This window comes from Neophocaena asiaeorientalis, unplaced genomic scaffold, assembly GCF_003031525.2.
Source record: "Neophocaena asiaeorientalis asiaeorientalis breed wild unplaced genomic scaffold, Neophocaena_asiaeorientalis_V1.1 scaffold681, whole genome shotgun sequence".
NCBI classification, from domain to species: domain Eukaryota; kingdom Metazoa; phylum Chordata; class Mammalia; order Artiodactyla; family Phocoenidae; genus Neophocaena; species Neophocaena asiaeorientalis.
The window spans coordinates 1206925-1231137 of NW_020172271.1; the positions used below are offsets into that span (position 1 = coordinate 1206925).

The following is a 24213-nucleotide window of genomic DNA, read 5'->3' on the forward strand; positions in this document are numbered from 1 at the left end:
TGTGGGGTTTTGTGTTATTTCAGTGTTAAATACATGCTCCATTTAAAAACTAAGAATTATTATTGAAACTAAGTAAGTACAAACTACAATGAAGAGTGTTGAGTTATATAACCTCTGGCTGCTTTTACTGACTTGAAAAAATAACTAAAGATCATATAAAATAACTTGGAAAGTAAATTTAGAAATAATTTCTTCTAATCCCCTCATTTTGCAGATGAGGAAACTGAAATACAGAGAGACTAAATAATTTATCTAGGTTAATATATATTAAGCCCACCTGATGTTCAAGACTGATATATTCTGAGAATTTTAAGAATTCTCAAATTCGTGAATATCATTAAGTTGTGCTGTACTTATCTTTATTACCACCTTTCGACTTGATTTTATTTTACACATGATCTTTTTTTATTGACTGAAACTCTTACTTAAAAAGAGATGTGTGTTCCTATTTTCTTATTTCTGTATATAGAGCATGTAAGATAGATAGGCTTATTACATCATAGCTGAGCCACTTTCAAGTTCAACATACCATTTAAAATTTTTTTCAAAATACCTATTTTCTAATTCTTAAATCTCTTCACTTCCATTATCTGTCTCAAAATTTGGCTTTCTTTTCTGAACACTTTTTCCACAAAGAAACTAAGTGGGTTTATCTGTTTGTTAAGACATATTCAGTACCACCTGTAGTATCTTATTCAAATTTGTGCCTCAATTAGAAGACAAATTGCTGAGTGTTCATACTTACTCTAGAATAGTCAAAAACACAAATATTTAATTTGAGAATCATTGAAGCCTATAGTATTAGAGTTGCGTGGGCTAGGTTTTAGATTCTAGTTCTGATTCCCATGCTAAACAGGCCTTTTTGTGTGTGTGTGTGGAAGGGAGCAGGTTCATGCTGGGTTGGTGCATTGTTTCTGTCATTAGACTAGAAATGGAGATAACTTTTAAATGGGCTTTCAGAGATTACTTCTTTTATAAGGTTTGGTATGCAGTTACTCTGTAGTACACATAAAGTGCTCTTTAACCATGTATGATTTTTCTTAGGGTTTCTTCATAGAAAAACATTCTGATTTTTATGAAGCAAGGTAAAGGATAACTAGGATTTGCTTTATAGGAATTCGCCTTTGTAATCCCTTTTCTTAGAACACTTACATTTGGCAGAAAGTAAAACATAATGAATTAATTCTTTTAGAAGTGCTAAAGATCCATCTGTGTGGTTTGGGGGCCTTTTATAATTATAAAGAAGCAAGTATAAACGTGTCAGCTTTAGATAACTGTCATTGTCCTGATTAATGTAGACTGCTTTTTTTTAAACAAAGTGACTAATCTCTGAGTATAATGGTACTCTCTGAGCTTTATCGTCTTTCTTACATTACCCTATTAATACTTGATGGTTATATCCACCAGTGGTTTCAGACTGAATCAGTGGTTTTCAAACCGTGCTCTGTGAAGCCCTAGCAACAAGCAACAGTTGATTTCCACAAGGAAAGAAATGGAAAATAAATAGATAGGACTCTCTCTGACACCGTTTGTCACTGAGATCAGCCCCATTTTTATATGTAAAAACATTGGAATTTAAACACATTTCTTTTTTGTTTGTTTGTTTGTTTTTTTGTGCGGTACGTGGGCCTCTCACTGTTGTGGCCTCTCCCGTTGCGGAGCACAGGCTCCGGACGCACAGGCTCAGCGGCCATGGCTCACGGGCCCAGCCACTCCGCAGCATGTGGGATCTTCCCGGACCAGGGCACGAACCTGTGTCCCCTGCATCGGCAGGCGGACTCTCAACCACTGCGCCACCAGGGAAGCCCCACATTTCATTTTTTAAAAATGTTTCTTTTGCTTAAAAAGGGAATGTAAAACCTTTGTTCTAACAAATAGAAATTTTCCTTGAGTTTCAAATAATGTAATCTTTACGTATGGATTTTCTCCTTAGACCCTGTGTTGGGCTATTTGATGAAAGGACTGTGTGAAAAACCTCTGGCTTCTGCTGCAGCCAAAGCCATTCATAACATTTGCTCTGTCTGCCGAGACCACATGGCTCAGCACTTTCATGGACTCCTAGAGATTGCCCGTTCCCTTGATTCCTTCATGTTGTCTCCAGAGGCTGCTGTGGGCTTGCTAAAAGGTACTTACTTAAGATATTAAGAAGGAACAGTCTCTAAGCCACTTCTAGGGGTTGTATCAGTTGTATCCCACTTTTCAGTTGCAGTTTACTCAGTTATGGGGAAGGTCACTCGGAGGGGAGGGTGTTGATTATGTGTACATGCATTCTTAGAATATTTTAAGGCTATATAACTAATACAAAGTGCTTACAGTATTTATAGCACGAACCTAGATTTTGGGTGGAGACAACACATTGGAACTGAACATAGTTCCTTATTGAGTTGGGGGAAAGAATAAAAACGGAGACCAAATAAGCATTGCTATACCATAGAAGTAAGTGGAAATTTAAAGGTAGTGTGCCTGGCTCAGTCCTATAACTAGAAGTCAAGGGTTCTGGTCGCTTAATGGTCTTTAACCATTACTGATCAGTTTACACTGATCAAAAGGCAAACAGCCAGGGTGGTGATGAAACTCAGAGTAATGGAAGAACTAGAGATATTATGCTAGGGGAAAAGACTTAGAGGAGACTTTAACACAGTGGCTATTTTTAAATATTTGAAAGATTATCTTAGAAAAGAGGGAACAGATTTATTTTATGAGGAATTGATTGTTGACAGTTTACTGGTTCCTAGAAAGAAAATGCTTTGTAACCATACTTTCTGAAAACAAATTGGGGTGTCCTGTGAGGTAGCGAAATCCTTAAAGCTAGTATATCAAATAAAAGATTGAGCAATCTCTTATTGGGGTATACCAAATAAAAGATTGGGTAATACAGCCTGTGCAGCATCTTTTACGTCTCTGTGAGTGGCAGACAGCCTTGTCCAGATTGGATGCCTGTTAAATGTCAACTAACTGTTCTTTCTCACTTCTATGATCAGGTTCCCTACCAGCCAATGTAACTGTGCATTTTCAGGACAGGTTTTCTTTTCGTTTCAATCTTCTTTTGCCACATTTTCTGGCATTAAATCAGGTCAGATTTTTCTTAACTACTGCCAGTGGGTATCGCTGCCATCTTGTCATTTTCTAGTGAAATTTAACCTTGATGCTAATGTGACGTCTAACTTAGAATGTGGCATCCCAGTTATATCAGTGGTATCTTATAGATATAGAAAACTTTTTAGTAACATTCTTTTCTACAGGGATGAATTAAAAGGAGAAAATTGTATTTGTTAGATTTTTTCCCCCAGTTTTAAATAAAAAATCTAATTTGTCCATGGTTTATAGACTGTCAAGAAAAATCATTCAGTTTTTTATTCAAATGTGAAGGTGTATGGATTTATTACTGTTTATTTCGGGGAAAAGGGCAGAGGGGAGATTTTTGGAACTATTTAAAAATGAAAGAAAGGCAAACTTAACTATTACTTTTCTGTTCAAAGCACTCATTTAAATCTTTGAAGAATTGGAAGTGGGGCTATCTATGTATTTAAACATCTTTAAACCAATAGGCTGCTGAGGAGAAATAGTTTAATATTAACTTCAGTTGTAAATGTCAATGTGAAAGTCAGTATGGTCTTCTAAGCCAAATAAAGAAAAACCCAACCATAAATAACAAACTATTATAATTTAAAAACAGTGCTGATCTTTTTGAAAGAATGGAACCAGTCAGCCTTTTCTGTTAGCCATATGATGTAGACCAATGAATTACCTCAGTTCAGCTTTTATTTTCTTCATTTGTATCATCTTTTGTCTTTCAGGGACAGCGCTTGTCCTAGCCAGATTACCTTTGGATAAGATTACTGAATGTCTTAGTGAACTATGTTCTGTTCAGGTTATGGCATTGAAAAAGGTGAGTCCAGTTAAGTAAGGGGTGAAAGAAATATAATATGTTTACATGTTAGAAAGGAAGACAGAATTTTTTATTTGCAGGTGATCTTTTATCTAACCAGAAAAGCCAAGAGAATGAACTGAGAAGTTATTAAAATTTATAAGTTTATCAAAGTAGCTATATATATGAAATAAGTATTCCAAAATCAGTAGATTTTCACTGTATCAGAAATACCATTTACAAGATGACAGTGGGAAAAACACCATTCAAGTTAACAACCAAAACCATAACCTACCATGTTTCCTTGAAGAGTGTTGTAAAAACGTCAGCTCTTCTCAAATTACTTTTATGGTACCTTAGCAATGAACATACCAGTGGGATTTTTAGGAGAACTTGACGAAGTGACTCTAAAGTTTATCTCTAATAATATGCTGGTAGAAGTATCTAAGAAATTTTAGGAAAGAAGAGTAAGAGGTAGCAACTTGCCTTACCTCTTAAAATATATTATAAAGCTATAATAATTTTGAAGCTTTATATTATAAAAGTATAATATAAATATATATTATATAGTATAATACGTATAATCTATATTATAATGTATAATGTCTATAATATCCTAATCATTGTAAAAGTAAATGGGAAAAAATTAAATGATACTGTTTTCTACTCCACAATGATCATATAGTAAAAGTTAATATGCATTCCAGGCCAGGATGCAGTAAGATGGAGGAAAATAATTTGCTAATATGAATTTAAAAGTTTTTACCATTTTGAGTAACTTTCAGGAATCTGTTATAAGGAAATAATCAGAGATTGAGACAGAGGTTGATGTACAAGGGTATATATTGCAGTGTTTGCTGTACGTTTGTATGTGTAATGACTGGATGTTAATATCTGTCTCTTCAGCTGTTGTCTCAGGAGCCCAGCAACGGCATATCCTCAGATCCCACTGTGTTCTTAGATCGCCTTGCAGTGATATTTAGGTAAGAAGAGAGATGCCAGGTTCCTGCCCTGGGTTAAAAGCTCAAATGAGACCATTATGTATTGAAGTAAGGAAGTGTTTTTTCCTCCAACTTCTGAGTACCTCCTATAAACTCCCTCTATCAGGAGACTAATTTAGTCCTATTACAATTGCAAAGGCAAATTCTAAGAATTTATTTTTGGTAGACCTTTGTCAAAAGACCCTTTAAAATGTAATTAATTCTCTAGGTCTCTAGATCAGTGATTCTCAAACTTTAACATGCATCAAAGTTGCCTGTAGTACTTAAATTACCAAGGCAACAGATTGCTGGGTCCCATTCCCAGAGTGTCTGATGGATTGGATCTTGGATAGGACCCAAGAATTTACATTTCTAATAAGTTCCCAGATGCTGTTGCTTTTTATTCCAAGGACTACACTTTCAGAGTCATTGCTATATAGTGTATGGGTGCAAAAAAATAATGAAGCCTCTTCAATAACCAGGTGAAATTAAACTTTCTTTGAAGTCAAGAGGAGCGTTAATGATTAAAACAGCATTAGAGTGACAGTGTTCAAAGAGTAGTCCTTTCTTAGTTACATAATATAATTTGCGAGTCCTGTAGGTATAACTGGAATATCAATTAATAGTTGCATAAAAACCTATGTGGAAGAAATTAAAACTGAGGTGTTGTTTTAGCTTGTTCTTATCTACACGTATCTTTTCCTGAGTTGGTATAATGCTTTCCTTATATAATTAGGGGAGCCCTGTTGCATACCATTCTGAGAGCCTATTAACAATAACTCCTATTTCACAATAAATGAAAGAAAATCTGCAAAAGGTGGACATGCCCTGATTTTTTAAAATTTAGATTTTTATTGAGTTGCTATTGAGCTTTTTAAAATTAAAGAATTTTGTTCCTTTAAAGAGGTAGGTAGCTAATCGTAGTGGGTTTTTTTTCCCCCCCTGCTTTCCTTCAAATTAGTGGATTCTAGAACTAGACAAATAGTTGGATTGGATGTACTGTGGGTGGGCCCATGTTGTGTATCATTGGATTTATAGAACCATGAGAAACGTCTTTGGTAGACCAGGGTTCCTAATGCTTTTGCCTTTTAATGCTGGGAATGAAGCAGTACTTGGTTTCTCATAGTGGATTTAGACAATCTGAATATATTTATTAGTTTGGAAGAAACTACATATTCAGGTTTATAAAGGGAAAAAAGATGGAAAGGATAGTTGTAGTGCCCCACACCCACAGCCCATGTAGCAGAGTTGGATTGAATTTACATGTTACAGTAGAAGAGGCTTAAAGGTGAGAAAAAATTGATGGGATGATTTAAACTGTGCTTGTGTTTGAACAGAGTGGGAGGAAAAGGTATTGATTCTTAAAAATACTCTGGTTTTCTTTAATTGGTGAGAATGATACTAAGTATAACTAGCAGGGATTAGGGCCCTGGGTCCTTGATGAAATTGCTCTTCTTTCGCTAATTTGGGCCATTGTCTTTCCCCAGACACACGAATCCCATTGTGGAAAATGGGCAGACTCATCCGTGCCAAAAAGTCATACAGGAAGTAAGTGCTAATGTATGCCTGTGGATCTTCCTTTTTCCTTATAAGGCTCTGGGTAACTAAAGTGAGAAGGTACTGTCTTCTAGGTTCACAGGAAGATTCAATTTGTTGATATGCTTTAAATATCAATGAAAAGAGGAACAGAACCATCCAAATAAATATTTTTGATTTTAGATTTGGTAAGAAAACAGGCTGTGGGGAAATGCACTGAAAGGCCAAAGTAGGGAGAGATTAGCTGTGTGAATCTTATTGTTGCTGGGAGGCATGATCATTACCGGCAAAATGTTTTTGACAAAGCCAGTTAACCATCATAGTTAGTTTCCTCTTTGATAATGTACTTCCTTTGGACTTTTTTTAAAAATGAGGGTAATGTGAGGATCAGAGGGCATGTTTTGAGAAGTGCTTTTCAGACTTCAGGGGGGAAACACCAAATATCCTTAAGTGTTCAGTGGTATCAAATCTTGCCATTTCCTTAGCTCTAGTCCTTTTGTTCAAGGTCTTCCAACTTCTTGGAACTGTCTTTAAATATCTCTTCCTCTATAATTCATTCTGCTTCTTCCCATCCTAAATCAGGAAGTCCAGAATTTAGGAAAATATGTATCTTTGTCTTTTCGTAAAGTTAGACATGCTCCTCTTGTGTTGTAAAGAGTCATTGTGCTTCCGTTAAGAAGTGGTTGTTTCAGTGATGGGTAGTGTATTGAACCTCAGCACATATACACACACCCACTGACCAGAATCAGGCCATGTGTGTTCCTATAAAGAAAGATTTTTCCAGATTATTTAAAAGCCAAATAAGTTGTTACCAACTTGGGAGCATTGTTTTCAGCACTTAGTTGTTCATTTTCTTTCTGTGCTCTTTTCACTTTTGACTCAGATATGGCCAGTTTTATCTGAGACTCTAAATAAGCACCGGGCTGATAATCGGATTGTAGAACGTTGTTGCAGATGCCTCCGTTTTGCTGTTCGCTGTGTAGGCAAAGGATCTGCAGCCCTGCTGCAGCCACTAGTCACACAGGTGAGTTCTCTACAAGAGGGAAAATGTACAGTATACAGAATTTTGAAATAGGAGCCTTTTAGAACAAAAACTCTGCTGATGAAATGAAACATTTTTGTATTTCTTAAATACAAACTAAAATATATTTGAAAGAGATAAGTAGTGCCTGTGGTATGTTATTTATTAGGCAAATAGCCTGTAATCTGTTCTGTATAGTGATAGTCTAAATAGCAGCACATTTCAGTGTGGAATTCAGAAATGGGAATGACTTTAATGCTCAGCTCTTATATACCCATGTTAAGCATTTTATATTAATTTCCTTTTTAAAAATGTGGCAAGTCAAACTTTGCTATTTCTGACCCAAAGAGATGTTCTTCTTTCTTCACCGTAGTTAGTTATTTACATAAGTCTCTTATTTGTCAAGAAATAAATTTGACTCTTTCAATCACCAAGATTGGTATGTAATTATAATGGTGTGCCTCACTGTACATGGCTCTCTGAGATCATATTCATGTCTAGAATATTCTGTATGAGACACTTATGACTAGTGACTTAATTCACTAAGTAATTTATGTTGGTGTTAACCTTACAGTAGGGCCAGAACTAGATTTAGGCAAGTGAGGTGCCATGGGCACAAAATTGACGGAGGTGAGGCAAAGTGTGACTCTGAGCAAGTACCTTCTCGGATTTTGCACTCATGCTGTGAGGAGAACTACCACAGGGCTTCAGGCTAGACCCCACCCAGCCAACCTGAAGTGACCCTTCTCCACCTGGGCAGGGTATCTATCAGGCTGACTCTGACAGTGAGTGCCCCCTCAAGTTCTGCCTCACTCTTAAGGAAGCTCTTACCCAGAGCCAGGATCATGCTGTTGCAGTGTCAGTTGGCACTTACATGACCATGCCTCCTTAAATTGTAGATTTCATTAAAGTTTGTACAGGTAAATATTTTAACAGAATTTTAATTTTTAGTGATTTTCTGCATTTACTGTACCCTGAGTACAACAGTATATGTTTGCATTTAGGCTGTGTCCACCTCTGGTCAAGTGTCCCCTTCAGTGCAATACATTCTGGGCCCAATACAATGTGATTTAACTCCCCTTTGCTATTGGAGGATACCTTCATGACTTTTATGTTATTCTTTTATTCCAGTAGCATAGGGTAGCATCTTATGTGACAAAAATCCCATCAATTCGAGGTCAGTAAACTACAGCCAGTGGGCCTGCCACGTGTTTTTGTAAATAAAGTTTTACTGAGAGATAGTCATGCTTATTCATCTAATTATTGCTTATTGGCCATTTTTGTGCTACAGGGAAAAGTTAAATAGTCAAAAGATTGTAAGTCCGGCAGAGCCTAAAACTTTTACCATCTGGCCCTTTAAGAAAAAGTTTGCCAACCCGTAACTTATATCGTTCGTTAAGTACAGCATATAGTTTTGAGTATACAACACTGAACAGATTCATAGCTCCCATCTCGTGTTCTTTTCATGGTATATGCTGATAAGTGCCAGTTACTCTGCCCTTCCGCTCCCACCAAGCTCAAAGAATTGAATTTATGTAATAAGATGCATACATACATGTTGCATGGGCTTTTTTTTCCCTCTTTTGCTGTACCATGCAGCTTGTGGGATCTTAGTTTCCCGACCGGGGATTGAACCCTGGACCCATGGCAGTGAAAGTCCTAACCACTGGACTGCCAGGGAATTCTCATGTGATGGCATTTTAAATAGATGAATGTACGGGTGGCCTCTTAATTTTTGGAGGATAGTAGGGTAAAAATCCTAAACAAATAATTTAATTTAAATATTTATATTGTATTAAAATTTTTATTCTGTAGATTCAGATATCTTGATTGGAAATGCTGTTTTTACTCAAATGATTAGATAGAGGGGTTTAGAAGCCAATTTAAACAATGCTTTCAGGGCTTCCCTGGTGGCGCAGTGGTTGAAAGTCTGCCTACCGATGCAGGGGACACGAGTTTGTGCCCCAGTCCGGGAAGATCCCACATGCTGCGGAGTGGCTGGGCCCGTGAGCCACGGCCGCTGAGCCTGCGCGTCCGGAGCCTGTGCTCCACAGCGGGAGAGGCCACAACAGTGAGAGGCCCGCGTACCACCAAAAAAAACAACAACAACAATGCTTTCAGAGTCTCCTCTAATATGAGGGGCATTGGATATTTTGTTCCTGCTGTGGTTGTTTTTTAAAAAAAGAATTATCTTTGATGCAAATAAGAGCAACTTGTAGGTTGGAAAATTAAGGTATATTGTCAGGGTTTTGTAAATATTACACAAGCCTTGGATAATAACTCCTTAATGGTTCCAGCTTGAAGTAAATATTATACAACTCTCCTACAACATTGTTTTGGAAAGATAAAAAAAGGTCAAAGTCTTGAAAGAATTCTAAATAGAGTACTTGAAAATAATTGAGGAATTGAGCCCTGTGTTTTAGAAAATGTTGCCAACAAGCTTTACTACGTTGTCTTAAAGAGACCAGTCTATCTCAGAATTTCTTCCTCCAGACAGCTACCTAAGCTGATACTTTTTAAAAATAATTAATTAATTAATATTTATTTTTGGCTACGTTGGGCCTTCATTGCTGCACGTGGGCTTTCTCTACTTGTGGCGAGTGGGGGCCACTCTTCGTTGCAGTGCGCAGGCTTCTCATTGCAGTGGCTTCTCTTGTTGCGGAGCACAGGCTCTAGGCACGCGGGCTTCAGTAGTTGTAGCTCACGGGCTCCAGAGCACAGGCTCAGTAGTTGTGGCGCACGGGCTTAGTTGCTCCGCAGTATGTGGGATCTTCCCACACCAGGGCTCGAACCCGTGCCCCCTGCACTGGCACGTGGATTCTTAACCACTGTGCCGCCAGGGAAGTCCTAAGCTGATACTTTTTGAGGGGTAAAGAATTGAACTAATTGGATTTTCCCGTGGCAGATGGTGAATGTTTACCATGTACATCAGCATTCCTGTTTCCTGTACCTTGGTAGTATCCTTGTGGATGAGTATGGCATGGAAGAGGGCTGTCGGCAGGGACTACTAGACATGCTCCAGGTATGTTTTCTTGGAGGGTCTAAAGGCCTAGCAGTGTGTTCTTCACCATGTCTTTAATTCTGTTGCTTCTTCATATTTCCTTCCCAGGCATGATGTTGTCCTAATAATAGGGAGGTAGAACTTCCTAGTTGTTCTCTGGACAGGCCTGCTTGGGAGAATGAGAGAGAGACTGACCACACAAATGTACTGGTCATTACAGTTATTACTGTCTGATTTATGCTATCCAGAGGTAGGATTTTTTTGGAGGGTGGGAAGGTGGGCAAGTAGATTTAAAATAAAGGATCTCTAAGCTCAAGCATGTTTCTGTTTTTAATTTCTTGCCTGGAACAGCCAGTGAACTAGTTTACTTAGGAGGGATGGTCTTAGGGTAAATAGCAGGCATTGGAAAAGTCTCCTGATATACTGCTTTTACCCTCTCCTATTCACAGGGCGGGGAAATATATTAGGGAGTTAAATCATAATGCTCCTTTTCCCAAGATGTCTTTCCCTTTAAAATTGACATTTCATAGTTATTATTATTAAAACATCAACTACTCCCTTAGTGGACCAGATCATATCTAGTACATAAGTACAGTCTTCAGTTTCAGAAACTTCTAAAAATTTGAGGTGACATCTACCCAGTTTCATCAACAGAAATCTGTACCCTCAACCCTTTCTGAAATGTGGACTTCATATGTGAAGACTGTTTTTGTCAACTGAGAAAGATTTATATCTTCCCTTTGTTGATCTCTCATCAAAGTCTTTTTCTTTTCTTACTTATCTGTGCTTCCCCTCTTTGTTCTCTTTGTATATGTTATGATATTTAGCAAGTCTGAATCCCATGGCATTAATTTATAAGCATTTGTTTTAAATTAACTTCTTTTCTAGGCACTGTGCATGCCCACCTTTCAGCTCTTAGAACAGCAGAATGGGCTCCAGAATCACCCTGACACTGTGGACGACCTATTCAGGCTAGCCACCAGGTCAGTCCTTCAGAAGAGCGACACTTTTTTTTTATTGCTCATCCTCATCACTGCTTGATCTTGTCACCTAACAGTTAACTGTGTCCTTCTCTGTAAAATGAGGTAAGAGGAGTAGGTAGATTAATGGTTCATAACCCAAAGTTAAATCGTGAACCAGAATATTCCCATAAATGAAGAAGAGTTGGATGAGAACAGGGGAAAATAACTGATTTCCTTGCATGAAGGAGGGAACATGCCCAAGGCAATAAAAATGAGCTTTGCAAGAATATTTGACTAGACAGTCTGTAGAATCCCATGTAGTTTTAACATTTTATGGTACTATGATGTCATGCTTTACTTAAACTTTTTCCTTGAGAAGCTTAGCATCCTTTAGATATAATCATATCTCAGAATAAAAAATCCTTAGGCTTTTAAGGTGCCTTAGAAGTTACCTGGTATGTACTTCCTACCTCTACCCCTAGCCAGCCACCCCACTTGTTGCTTAAATTCCTTTTACTAGTAACACTGACATTTGTATTCATTCTTAGTCCTTAGCTCAGGAATTTGAACCAGATCAGTTAGTAATGAACACTGGTTTTTTTGTTAATTTTTGGACAAGTCAGAAAACCCTTCTTTTTTGTGTGTGTGTGTGTATGTGTGTTGGTATGAGAGAATTGTTTGGTGGGTTGTCAGCCTGTTTTCCCAGTGTGTTCCTTGAAAAAATCAATCTCTAGAGATGCTCTTTGCACAAATGGTTGCCTGGTAAAATAAATTTGGAACAATGTTTTATCTTTTTCTTGGAGATTCTCTGTAAACATTAGAGGATCTGAGAAAACTGAGTGGGAAGTATAGAGTTCCCATATACCCCTAGCTTCCCCCCTCCTTCCCCACAGCCTCCCTTACTATCAACATCCCCCACCAGAGTGATCCATTTGTTAGAATTGATGAACCTCCATTGACATGTCATTGTTAAAGTCCATAGTTTACATTAGGGTTCTGTCTTGGTGGTGTTCTTTCTATGGGTTTGGACAAATGTGTAATGACATAATGACATATATCCACCATTATAGTATCATACAGAATAGTTTTACGACCCTGAAACTCCTGTGTGCTTCACCTATTCATCCTCTTACCCTCCACTCCCTCAATCCCTAACAATCACTGATCTTTTTCCTGTCTCCATAGTTTTGCTTTTTACACCGGCTGCTTTTATAGCCTAATCCTGTCATTTATATCTAGCTTGTCTTTCCACACCAGGTTTATTCAGCGTAGCCCTGTTACCTTGCTGAGGAGCCAGGTTGTCATCCCTATCTTACAATGGGCCATTGCCTCTACTACCCTGGACCACCGGGATGCCAACTGTAGTGTCATGAGGTTCCTACGAGACCTCATCCACACAGGGGTAGCCAATGATGTAAGTATGAACAATGTAGTCTTTCTACTTTGTAGCTCAATTGTTTTCTCATGTCTCTTTCTCATTCCTTAGGGGAAAACCAGCATCTCCTTATTTGATCTGTGTTGGTAGGCATATTCCATAGTGGATCATTCAGTAACCAAAATATCAACTAATAGTTTTAAGACAGCCTGTACTAAGTGTTGTAAGCTGTATCAAGTAGTCTGAAATTATCTCTGCTTCCAAGCCATTTGGTGTCTAATTGAAGAGAGAAGCAGATACAGTTATAAAGAATTAAACAACAGCAACAAGGCAGTATTTGATTGTCAGATAAGTGATAAAAGTCATGATTGCTATGAGATCAGAGGAGGGAAAACTCTTTGGAAAGAAGTAGGTTGGGATAACTTTCTGGAAGAGGAAGGACCTCAGTGGAGCCATTTGGATGGATTGGAGAGGGGAGGAAAATCTAACTGGGGTATAAATCATAATCAGAGAAAGTCAGGATAGTACTAAGTATACTAGTAGACACTTAAGAGACCTTTTTGGCTGGAGTAGTAAAGTGGTTCACAAAATGTTCAAAGGTGGGTTTGACTAGCTGTGGAGTAGAATTGAAGGTAAGGGAGATCAGTGAAGAATTAAGTATGTGACTAGGCTAATTACTGAAGAATTTTGACAGTAAAAAGAGAGAGGGAAAAGAAGAAAATAACTAGAAGTGAAAGGCACTGTAAAAGTTTTTTTTTTTTCAACATATTAGAAATATGTGTATTCAAAGACTAAGAAGGAAGAAAATAAGTAAGATTTTTTTTGATAGAGATTAGATATCTGACAGAAGTCTTCTTTTTTTCAGTCGCTTTTTAAAAAAGGAAATACAGATACTTTAAATTATTTTTTAACAGAAAAAAAAAGGTTAAGAAAATTGCTACCCTTAATCTCTAACCATTGTTTCTCTTCTGTGTTCTATTCATGAAAAACCTAAGGGTTGGGCTTTCCTGGTGGCGCAGTGGTTAAGAATCCGCCTGCCAATGCAGGGGACACGGGTTCGAGCCCTGGTCCGGGAAGATCCCACATGCCGCGGAGCAAGTAAGCTCGTGCGCCACAACTACTGAGGCTTCGCTCTAGAGCCCGAGTGCCACAACTACTGAGGCTTGCGCGCCTAGAGCCCGTGCTCCACAACAAGAGAAGCCACCGCAATGAGAAGCCCGCACACCACAACAAAGAGAAGCCCCCGGTCGCTGTGCAACTAGAGAAAGCCCGCATGCAGCAATGAAGACCCAATGCAGCCAAAAATAAAATAAATAAATTTATTTAAAAAAAAAAAAAACTTAAAAAAACCTAAGGGTTAAGGTTAATCTCAGCTGAAGCCCATGCCCATTTCCTTGAAACTAAACTCTTAATATTTTCTTCCTGGTGACAGAACATTTAGTGGACCTTGTGAATCCAGCTGTTATATATACTTTCTTCCCCGGGAAAGAGAGATTACTAGACTAAAGGGGAAAGAGTACTTGCTCTTTGGAAAGTTGAAATTAGAATTTTCCTGTTCCTGTTTTCTTACAGCATGAAGAAGACTTTGAATTACGGAAAGAACTGATTGGACAGGTGATGAACCAGCTTGGACAGCAACTTGTAAGCCAGCTGCTTCACACGTGCTGCTTCTGTCTCCCCCCATATACCCTACCAGATGTGGCCGAAGTGCTCTGGGAGATCATGCAGGTTGACAGACCGGTAAGATTGTTTTCATAATCTTTTTAAAGGGTTAGGGTTAGGGTTAGTCCCTAACCCTAACAAGTCCTAAACAGTTCCTTGAGAGGCTGACTATAACTTTGAAACCAGTCCTGTTGTATGTTCGTGGAACCTGATTTAGGTATATTGCTAAGTTTAATTGTTAAATGAAGGGGTCTATAGAAGGGTTCTTGAAAATATGTTTGTGTCACTGTCATAGGGTTTATTTATTACCAAAAGTGAATACTAAGCATTGAATTCAGCTATGTGGCTGGCCAGTGGGAAATTTGTTCACTTGTGAGAGATGCCCATATTACAGGTTATTCAAGAAGTGTTAATTCGGGCTTCCCTGGTGGCGCAGTGGTTGAGAGTCCGCCTGCCAATGCAGGGGACACGCGTTCGTGCCCTGGTCTGGGAAGATCCCACATGCCATGGAGCGGCTGGGCCCGTGAGCCATGGCCGCTGAGCCTGCACGTCCGGAGCCTGTGCTCCGCAATGGGAGAGGCCACAACAGTGAGAGGCCCACGTACCGCAAAAAAAAAAAAAAGAAGTGTTAATTCATTTCAGGTTCCTTAAATAGCACTATATGGTTCCTTGGTAATAAATCTAGCCAGAGCATTTGGAGGCATATGCATATAAAACTAGCCTACAATCTATAGCTGGATTTGTTTCCCCTTTGGATTTATTTATATCCTGTTTCAGTTCTTGAACCAGGTTCTTTGTCACCTGAGCATGCAAGTTTTTTTTAGGCTATCCAGTAATGTCCAACTAATTTTAGTGCTGGGCCACATGATTATAAATCAGGTTGTGTGTACTGCATGAAAGTTTTGAGCATAATGGTAACATACAGTGTATAGCCTGTAAATTATTTTTTTAATGAGGTTTATAATTTGTAATATTAATATAAAAGCAGTTCAGGAAAGTACACAGTTGGACCTAACGTGAGCTGACTTGATTGAACCACAGAAATCCAGATACATAAGTATCTTATAACTTTTAAGTCCATGTACATCTTAATGTTATCTCCTATTTTATATCACTGATTGCAGTTCTTAGCCTCAATTTCAGCAGTTTCACAAAAGAAGAGTACACTTTCACTCTCAGACCCTAATGTTACTGAGCCAAAAGTTCTGCCTACTCTTGGATTTGTGTGTTCATCTCCAAAATTCAATGATTAGTGTAAATTGTCTTAGGCATATGCATTACTTTATCGTTAGCTCACTCAAATGAAACACAATCACATGTAGGGTAGATGGTAGATGTGTAATGGATTTCTAACATTTTCTCTAGGTTTCTACTTCAGAAACAGCCCCTTAACTTTTTTTTTTTTTTAATTATTTATTTGGTTTCTCCGGGTCTTAGTTGTGGCAGACGGGCTCCTTAGTTGCAGCATGCAAACTCTTGGTTGCGGTATGCATGTGGGATCTAGTTCCCTGACCAGGGATGGAACCTGGGCCCCCTGCATTGGGAGTGCGGAGTCTTAACCATAGCACCACCAGGGAAGGTCCCCTCCATGAACCTTAATTCTTACTCATCAAACTCTCTGAAGCTCCTGTGTGGCTTTGGTTTCATCAAATAGCTCTGCAGTTCTTCCATTAGCTCAAGTGCTTCAGGAATGAATAGTACCTGTAGTTCCCTTGCTGGCTGTTCACGACACCTGTTCCATTTCAATCTAATACAGTAGTAGTTTTTGTTTTTCTAAAAAGTATTCTGTGAACCCCGGGGACCAACAAGTTTATTCCAAACATTATTGATAAGAGAAATAAAATTTCCATACTCTTACTTTTAAATAAATATACTTGGTTTCCAGGTAACAAAAAACTTATTATGTACATTTAACCTTACAAAAAATTTTGGATTTCTAAGCATACAGGTAAGGGCTAAAGAAGAAAATGAGAGCAGCAATTTGGGGCAGGAACAGAAACCAAGTGGCCCTGTGCTCTCAAATTTACTGTGTACCCACTGAATTCCTAAATTATTTTAAAGTGATTGTTAAAATAGATAACCAACAAGGACCTCCTGTGTAGCACAGGGAACTCTACTCAATATTCTGTAATAACCTAAATTGGAAAAGAATTTGAAAAAGAATAGATACATGTATATGCATAACTGAATCACTTTGCTGTACACCTGAAACTAACACAAAATTGTTAATCAACTATACTCGGATTGATATAAAATAAAAAAATTTTTTTAAAAAGTGGTTTTCTATAAACACCAACTTAAAACTGAGTTTTTGTAAAGGAACTCTTACATAAATTTAGGTTGTCTGTACGCTGTAAACTGATTGAAATCGTAACTAAGGATATAAGTCTGAAGAAAATTAACATTCTTGAGCACATTCTCAATCATACATTTTCAAAGTTCAACACAGATTCTTCAGTAGAAGATGGCGTACCAGCTTTGTCTCTTGATTTGAATATTTTGAGAAATAATTGATCTATATCAGTGTGTAAGTTTAAGGCATATAGCATAATGGTTTGATTTACATATATTGTGAAATGGTTACCACAGTAGGTTCAGCTAACATTCATCTTCTCCTATGGACACAATAAAAAGAAAAGAAGGAAAAAAGGAAAAAAAATTTCTCCTGTTGAAAACTCATAGGATTTACTTACTTAACTAGTTCTTATTTATCTTATAACTGGAAGTTTGACCTTTTGACCACTGCCTCCAGTTTCTCTCCCCCCACTTTTTGCCTCTGGTAACCACAAGTGTGATTTCTTTTTCTATGAGCTTTGTTTTGTTTTTCTAGATTCCACATATAAGTGAGATCATACAGTGTTTGTCTTTCTCTAACTTATTTTGCTTACCATAATGCCTTTAAGGTCATCCATTTTGTCAGAAATGGTAGGATTTCCTCGTTTTTGGTTTTTTTTAATTTATTATTTATTTATTTATTTGGCTGCGTTGGCTCTTCGTTGCTGCACGCGGGCTTTCTCTAGCTGCGGTGAGTGGGGGCTACTCTTTGTTGTGGTGCGCGGGCTTCTCATTGCAGTGGCTTCTCTTGTTGTGGAGCAGTCTCTAGGCTCACAGGCTTCAGTAGTTGTGGCACGTGGGCTCAGTAGTTGTGGCCTGCAGGCTCTAAAGCACAGGCTCAGTAGTTGTGGTGCATGGGCTTAGTTGCTCTGTGGCATGTGGGATCTTCCCACATCAGGGCTCAAACCAGTGTCCCCTGTATTGGCAGGAGGATTCTTAACCACTGCGCCACCAGGGAAGCCCAGGATTTTTTCGTTTTTTATGGTTGAATAATAATATCCATTGTGTGTACCACATACTGCAACTTCTTTATCCATTCATCCATCCATGGACAGTTAGGTTGTTTCCATGTCTTGGCTACTGTAAATAATGCTCCTGTGAACATGGGGTGTAGATATCTTTTCGAGTTAGTGTTTTTGTTTCCCTTGGATATATCCCAGAAGTAGAATTGCTGGATCATATGGTATATATATTTAATTTTTTGAGGATCCTCCAAACTGTTTTCCATAGTGGCTGTATCAATTTACAATCCCACCAACAGTGTACAAGGGTTCCCTTTTCTCCATACCCATGCCAGCACTTGTTATCTCTTATCTTTTTGATCATGACCATGCTAACAGGTGTTAAGATGATATCTCTTTATAGTTTTAATTTGCGTTTTTTTCAGGTACCTGTTGGCCTTTCGTATTTCTTCTTTAGAGAAACGTTTATTGAGGTCCTTTGCCCATTTTTTAATTGAGTTATTTGGCTTTTTGCTAGACTGGTATGGGTTCTTTATGTATTTTAGATACTAACCTCTTATCAGGTATATGGTTTGCAAATATTTTTTCCCATTCCTTAGGTTGTCTTTTTACTTTGTTGATGGTTTCTTCTGCTGTGCAGAAGCTTTTAGATTGATGTAGTTTCACTTGTTTATTTTTATTTTGCTGGTTGTGCTTTAGGTGTCACGGCCAAAAAATCGTTATCAAGACCCATGTCAGAATGCTTTAGGCCTTTGTATTCTTCTGGGAGTTTCATGGTTTCAGGTCTTACATTTAGTCTTTAATCCATTTTGAGTTACTTTCTGTGAGTGGTGAAAGGCATGAGTCCAGTTTCTTTCTTCTACATGTGAGTATGCAATTATCCCAGCACTATTTATTGAAAAGGCTGTCATTTCTACACTGGGTATTCTCATCTCCTTTGTCAAATATTAGTTGACAGTATATAGTTTAGTTTCTTACTGTTTTTGTTTTGGGGGATACTTATAGTTAACTCATGGATCGTTTTGGATGCCAAAGCTTTGTCAGTTAAGGGTTCATTCATGCTGTTTGCCTCTGCTTGTTTTTGTCGGAGTAGAATGTTGTCTTCTACTCAGAAGGGGCAATACTTGGAGAATTATGCAGTACTTTTTAAGCATTTATAGTGGAATATTTACTTTTGCTCTGGTCTATTGTGTTCATAAATTAACAATGGGAAAACACATAATGTAAAAAATTTAGGTATAAAAAAGTTATTTTACAACTGAAAACTGTGACCAAGGCATACATCCTAATTAAGAAAGGCATGAAGAAAAATTAGAGCTTTTTCAAAAATAACAATTCAAATGAAAATAAGAACCCAGAGGAAGTCTTTAGAATTTTGATTTTTAAGTTTGCTCCCACTCCCCTTCCTCTTCAGTTTTTGTACACATGAAAGATATAAAGAGACTATGCTCAGATGTAAGTAAATTGTTTTAAAGAGCAACAAGAGGGACTTCCCTGGTGGTCCAGTGGTTAAGACTCCATCCACACTTCCATTGCAAGGGGCATGGGTTCCATCCCTAGTCAGGGAACTAAGATCCTGCATGCCGTGTGGCCAAAAAAAAAGAAAAAGAAGAAAAGAGCAATAAGAGTGAGCAAAAAAAAAGAATTTTCTAACCCACAGAACAGGCAGGTATCACAAAGGAACTGACTGGCTATGACCCCTACTGAGAGAAGTGACCTTAAAATCCTTAAGATTCTGGATTCATATTACGTGTATGCACTTTTTAAAATACTATACTTTTTGTCCCTGCTCTTTCTGGTACTTGAACTTTTGCTTTGGATTGCCTTTGATCTCTAAGCTCAACAGTTTTCTGGCGGCTGTTTAATTTTTAAAATACTACGTAAGTTTAATGACAGAAACAGAACAATAGCTTTATCCAGAAGCGACTTCATTTCCAAGGTTGAAACGCTCTGTCTGAAATGATGCCTGCTGCCCCCTTGAAGGGAGTCTAGGCATGCCTTTGTAGGCTGTTCCAACCCCCAGTGGGTTGGAAGGCCAGAAATAGTACTTCTGTTAAGTCCTTTACTTGCTTCCAAGTTTGGGGAGCTAATGCTACTAAGGAAAAAACCTGTGGGTTTTGGTTATCACCTGTAGGATCTCAGTTGAGTAAGCCCTCCTTCTTTTAAAACGCTTCTTCCTATTCTTTGTACAGACTTTTTGTCGATGGTTAGAGAATTCCTTGAAAGGTTTGCCAAAGGAGACAACCGTGGGAGCTGTCACAGTGACACACAAACAACTTACAGATTTCCACAAACAAGTCACTAGGTGAGTGATGATCAGCAGCGGGGGTATGCAGAAAAAATATCTTTGTTTTTTATACCAACTTAGTTATAGATATACCCAGGAGTATTTTTGTGTGTGTCTTTGTAAATTCAAAGTTTTGTGTCTGTTTAGCCTTGAATTGCACAAATTGGCATTGGAAACCAATCTGGGGGAAAGTATCACCATGCTGTACATGTGTGCCTCAGTTTTATTGTATTATACATATCCTGATGTTCTTCCAAAAGAACAGTGTGTTGAACAGCCCACTACCCTTCAGGAAATCTGTCTGTATCTTTTTAAAGTCCTTCCCAGTTCTTATCCGTATTCAGGGGTCAAGAATACAGCTGTCTGAATAGGTGAAGCATTGGTTGTAAAATATTATAGAGTGATGTGGACTGCAGTGAATTAGGAAATTTTTGCTGTGCCTAAAGATATTCAAATTCTAATTTAATTCAGGCCAACCAGAACATGTCTCTGGGATGCATTAGGCCCATGAGCCACTTGCTTACAGCTTAGTTAAAATGTTAAGTTGTACATGTGTGGGTTTTTTTTACTATAAACATAATAAACATTTAAAATATACCTACATAGTCTTCCTAATTACAGTTTTATAGCTATAAGGTGTTGATTGATTTCCTTATAGTGCCTCTATTAATTTTCATTTTTTCAGTATTATGGATAATATTGAATGTCTAGCCTTTTCCTTCTTTTGATTATTTTCCTTAAAATGCAATCACTGAATCAGAAGTTACGAGACTTTTATGGTCCTTGATAGTATTAATGACAACAACTTAAATTGGATTTTGTAACTGTGTGTTACCTTCCTCTGATATTCCTTTTTCTATGTAGAGTCTTTAGAATTTTGACTAAATTTTAGGCAATGGCTTATATTCATACAATTGTGGAACGATTTATAGGTCCAAGAATGAGTTGTTGCAGTGAGCTTGGTAATGGTGAAAAAGAAGAAGAAGGAAAAAAATGCATTTGATGATACAGAAAAATATATGATATAAAGGGAAAAAAATAACAATTTTGTATAACCCAACTTGCACTTAAAATGTTTTTTAATTTTGATAAAATACATGCAAAATTTACTGTCTTAACCTTTTTTTTAAAACCATTTTTAAGTGAACTGCTCAGTAGTGTTAAGTACATTCACATTGTTGTGGGATTAATCGCCAGAACCTTTTCGTCTTGCAGAACTGAAAGTATACTTATTAAACAGCAACTCCCCGTATCTCCCTCCCTCCAGCCCCTAGCAACCATCGTTCTACTTTCTGACTATTCTAGATACCTCATATAAGTGAAATCATACAGTTTTGTCCTTTTGTGACTGATTTAGCATAATGTCCTTAAGGTTCACTCATGTTGTAGCAGGTATCAGAATTTCCTTCCTTTCAAAGGCTGAATAACACTCCATTGTATGTATATATCCTATCTTATTTATCCATTCATCCTTTGATGGACATTTGGTTGATTCTGCCTCTTGGCTATTGTGAATAATGCTGCCATGAACATGAGCGTACAAATGTCACTTCAGGACCCCACTTTCAGTTCTTTTGGATATATACCCAGAAGTGGAATTGCTGGATTACATGGCAGTTCTATGTTTAATTTTTTTTGCAGAACCACCATACTGTTTTCCATAGCAGCTATACCATTTTGCATTCCCACCAACGGTGTACAAGGTTCTAATTTCTCCATATCTATTTTATTTTTGTTGCCTGTGCTTTTGGTGTTACATTCAAGGAATCATTACAAAATATAATATTATGAAGCTTTTCCCCTATGTTTTCTTCTGAAAGTTTTATACTTTTGGTCTTACATTTATGTCTTTGATCCATTTTGAGATAATTTTTGTATGTGATGTATGTTAAGGGTCTGACTTCATCCTTTTGCAGTTTTCCCTGCACTGTCCTTTTTTCATTGAATGGTCTTGGTACCCTTATTGAAAAATCATTTGACCATATACGTAAGGGATTTATTTCTGGACTGTCTATTCTATCCCAGTGGTCTATGTATCTGTCTTTATATCAGTCCCATACTGTTTTCATTATTATGGCTTTGAATAAGTTTTGAAATTGGTAAATTGAGACCTCCAGCTTTGTTCTTTTTCAAGAGTATTTTGGCTATTCGCAGTCCCTCGAGATTTCATATGAATTTTTTTTTTCACTCTAATCCTAGGTTTATTCAACACAATCCTTTTACTCTACACAACAAAGTACAAACACGACATTATCTAAAATGCTACAAAGTTACAAAACTCAAAACAGAAAATTTATAGTACTGACTATACATTAAAAGCCAAAAAAGCAATGTACACGTTGCCAAGGTAACTGCATGACCACAGTGAATACCAGCACAACTGGGAGAACTGTGTTCATATGGATTTTAGGATAGATTTTTCTATTTCCACAAAAAAATGTCGTTGGGATTTTTTTTATGGTTGGGGTTTTTTTTTTTTTTTTTTTTTTTGCGGTACGCGTGCCTCCCAGTGCTGTGGCCTCTCCCGCTGTGGAGAACAAGCTCCGGGCCCAGCCGCTCCGCAGCATGTGGGATCCTCCCGGACCAGGGCACGAACCCATGTCCCCTGCATCGGCAGGCGGGCTCCCAACCACTGCGCCACCAGGGAAGCCCGTCGTTGGGATTTTTGATTGGGATTACATTGAATCTGATCACTTTGTATAGTATTGACACCTTTAATAATATTAGGCTTTCCAGTGCATGAACATGAGATGTTTTTCCGTTTATTGGTATCTTTAATTTCTTTCAGCAACATTTTATAGCTTAAGTATTTTATTCTTTTTGATGCTGTTGTAAATGAACCAACTTGTACTTTTAAAAGCTATTCTATTATGTATGGTATATATATATGCAAGCTACTTTATTATGAATAGTAAATTTCTGCAAAGATATGTAAGTAGAACTTTTCATTTCATAACCTGTGCTATTTGCATTTTTTTCATGAGCATGGTATGCTTTTACAATTAAAACCAGACCTAGTTTTCTGGTTTTTTTTTTTTTTTTTTTTTTTTTTTTTTTTGTTCGATCTGGACCGGGGCACGAACCCGTGTCCCCTGCATCAGCAGGCGGACTCTCAAACACCGCGCCACCAGGGAAGCCCCCAGACCTAGTTTTTAAAAGGGAGAGAAAATTAAATGCTAATCTTTTTTTCTGAGAATTGATTTCTTGTCACTCTCCAAAATGGTTTACTTTCTTATTCCCAAGAGTTTCCAATAATTCTGTTAATGGTAAAATCCCAAATCTTTGAGTGCTGTTTTTTTGTAGTTTACTAAGTGGCCTAACTTCATGTCCTGGAAGTAACTGACTTTGGGCCATAGATCAAGTGACACGCATGACTTTAAAATAGCATGTGACTGCCTTCATGACACATTTTGCCAAAAGAGTGGATTTCCCCCTACTAGGTAGGCATATATTTATTGGGATGACCTTAAAAAACTATTTTATCTTTTTTTACTATGAATCTTCCCAGTAGAAGTAATATTGTACCTACAAACTGTCTCAGGGGAAAGAAGTATAACAGTTGCTTCTCCCTGCTTCTGTTTTGCTCTATTTTATCTAGTGTTGTTCATTAGAAGGGCAGGATCATATTGACTCTAGATTAGAGCGAATGAGAGCCTGAGGAGAACCCTCAAAGGAGGCCTGGGCTTAGAGTCAAGGCTGTAGGTTTGAATCTTGCCACTTACTGTTACTTTGCAGCTTATTTATCTGTAAAATAGGGTTAGTAATACCTCTCTCATAGGGTTATTGTGAAATACCAAGTGGAAATTTAAAGACGATCTGGTACATAGTAGGTGATCAGTTAACTTTTTCCTTGGAGAAGAACCTGCCAGAATGTCATTACATACTTGCAAAACTAGCTAGAGCATGTCTCCTTCAGCTCTAAGGCAACCTCCCACACATTCTGGAATAAGTTTCCACCAAGCTCATATTTCCTTATCCAGGCTAATATATGACAGGTAGAAACAAAGTGTAAGTCTGAAATAAAAGTCATGGACATTCCATAGTGTAAGGAAAATCTTGAGGCTAGGAAAATGAACCCAAATAATGTATTGCTTTGAACAAAAATATCTGTGATCTTTGTCCTGTGATATGGGACAATAAGGTATTTACCATCCTGGACTACTTGATCTCTTACTGCTAAACAAGTTTTGCAGCTCCTCCTATAGTAGGCTGTGACATAATGGTG

The 24213-nt window shown here is 37.7% G+C and overlaps 1 protein-coding gene across 5 annotated transcripts in view; it reads left to right on the forward strand.

Moving 5' to 3' along the window:
- TNPO3 (transportin 3) overlaps positions 1 to 24213 on the forward strand; it is a 109050-nt gene that overhangs the window by 78502 nt on the left and 6335 nt on the right. For all 5 annotated transcript variants that reach the window (XM_024762744.1, XM_024762751.1, XM_024762758.1 and 2 more), the window contains 10 exons: positions 1934 to 2125; positions 3798 to 3889; positions 4775 to 4851; positions 6336 to 6396; positions 7268 to 7408; positions 10311 to 10427; positions 11295 to 11389; positions 12626 to 12782; positions 14316 to 14483; positions 19894 to 20006. In XM_024762744.1, coding sequence (XP_024618512.1) covers positions 1934 to 2125; positions 3798 to 3889; positions 4775 to 4851; positions 6336 to 6396; positions 7268 to 7408; positions 10311 to 10427; positions 11295 to 11389; positions 12626 to 12782; positions 14316 to 14483; positions 19894 to 20006 — 1213 coding nt within the window. The remainder of the gene's footprint in view (positions 1 to 1933; positions 2126 to 3797; positions 3890 to 4774; positions 4852 to 6335; positions 6397 to 7267; positions 7409 to 10310; positions 10428 to 11294; positions 11390 to 12625; positions 12783 to 14315; positions 14484 to 19893; positions 20007 to 24213) is intronic.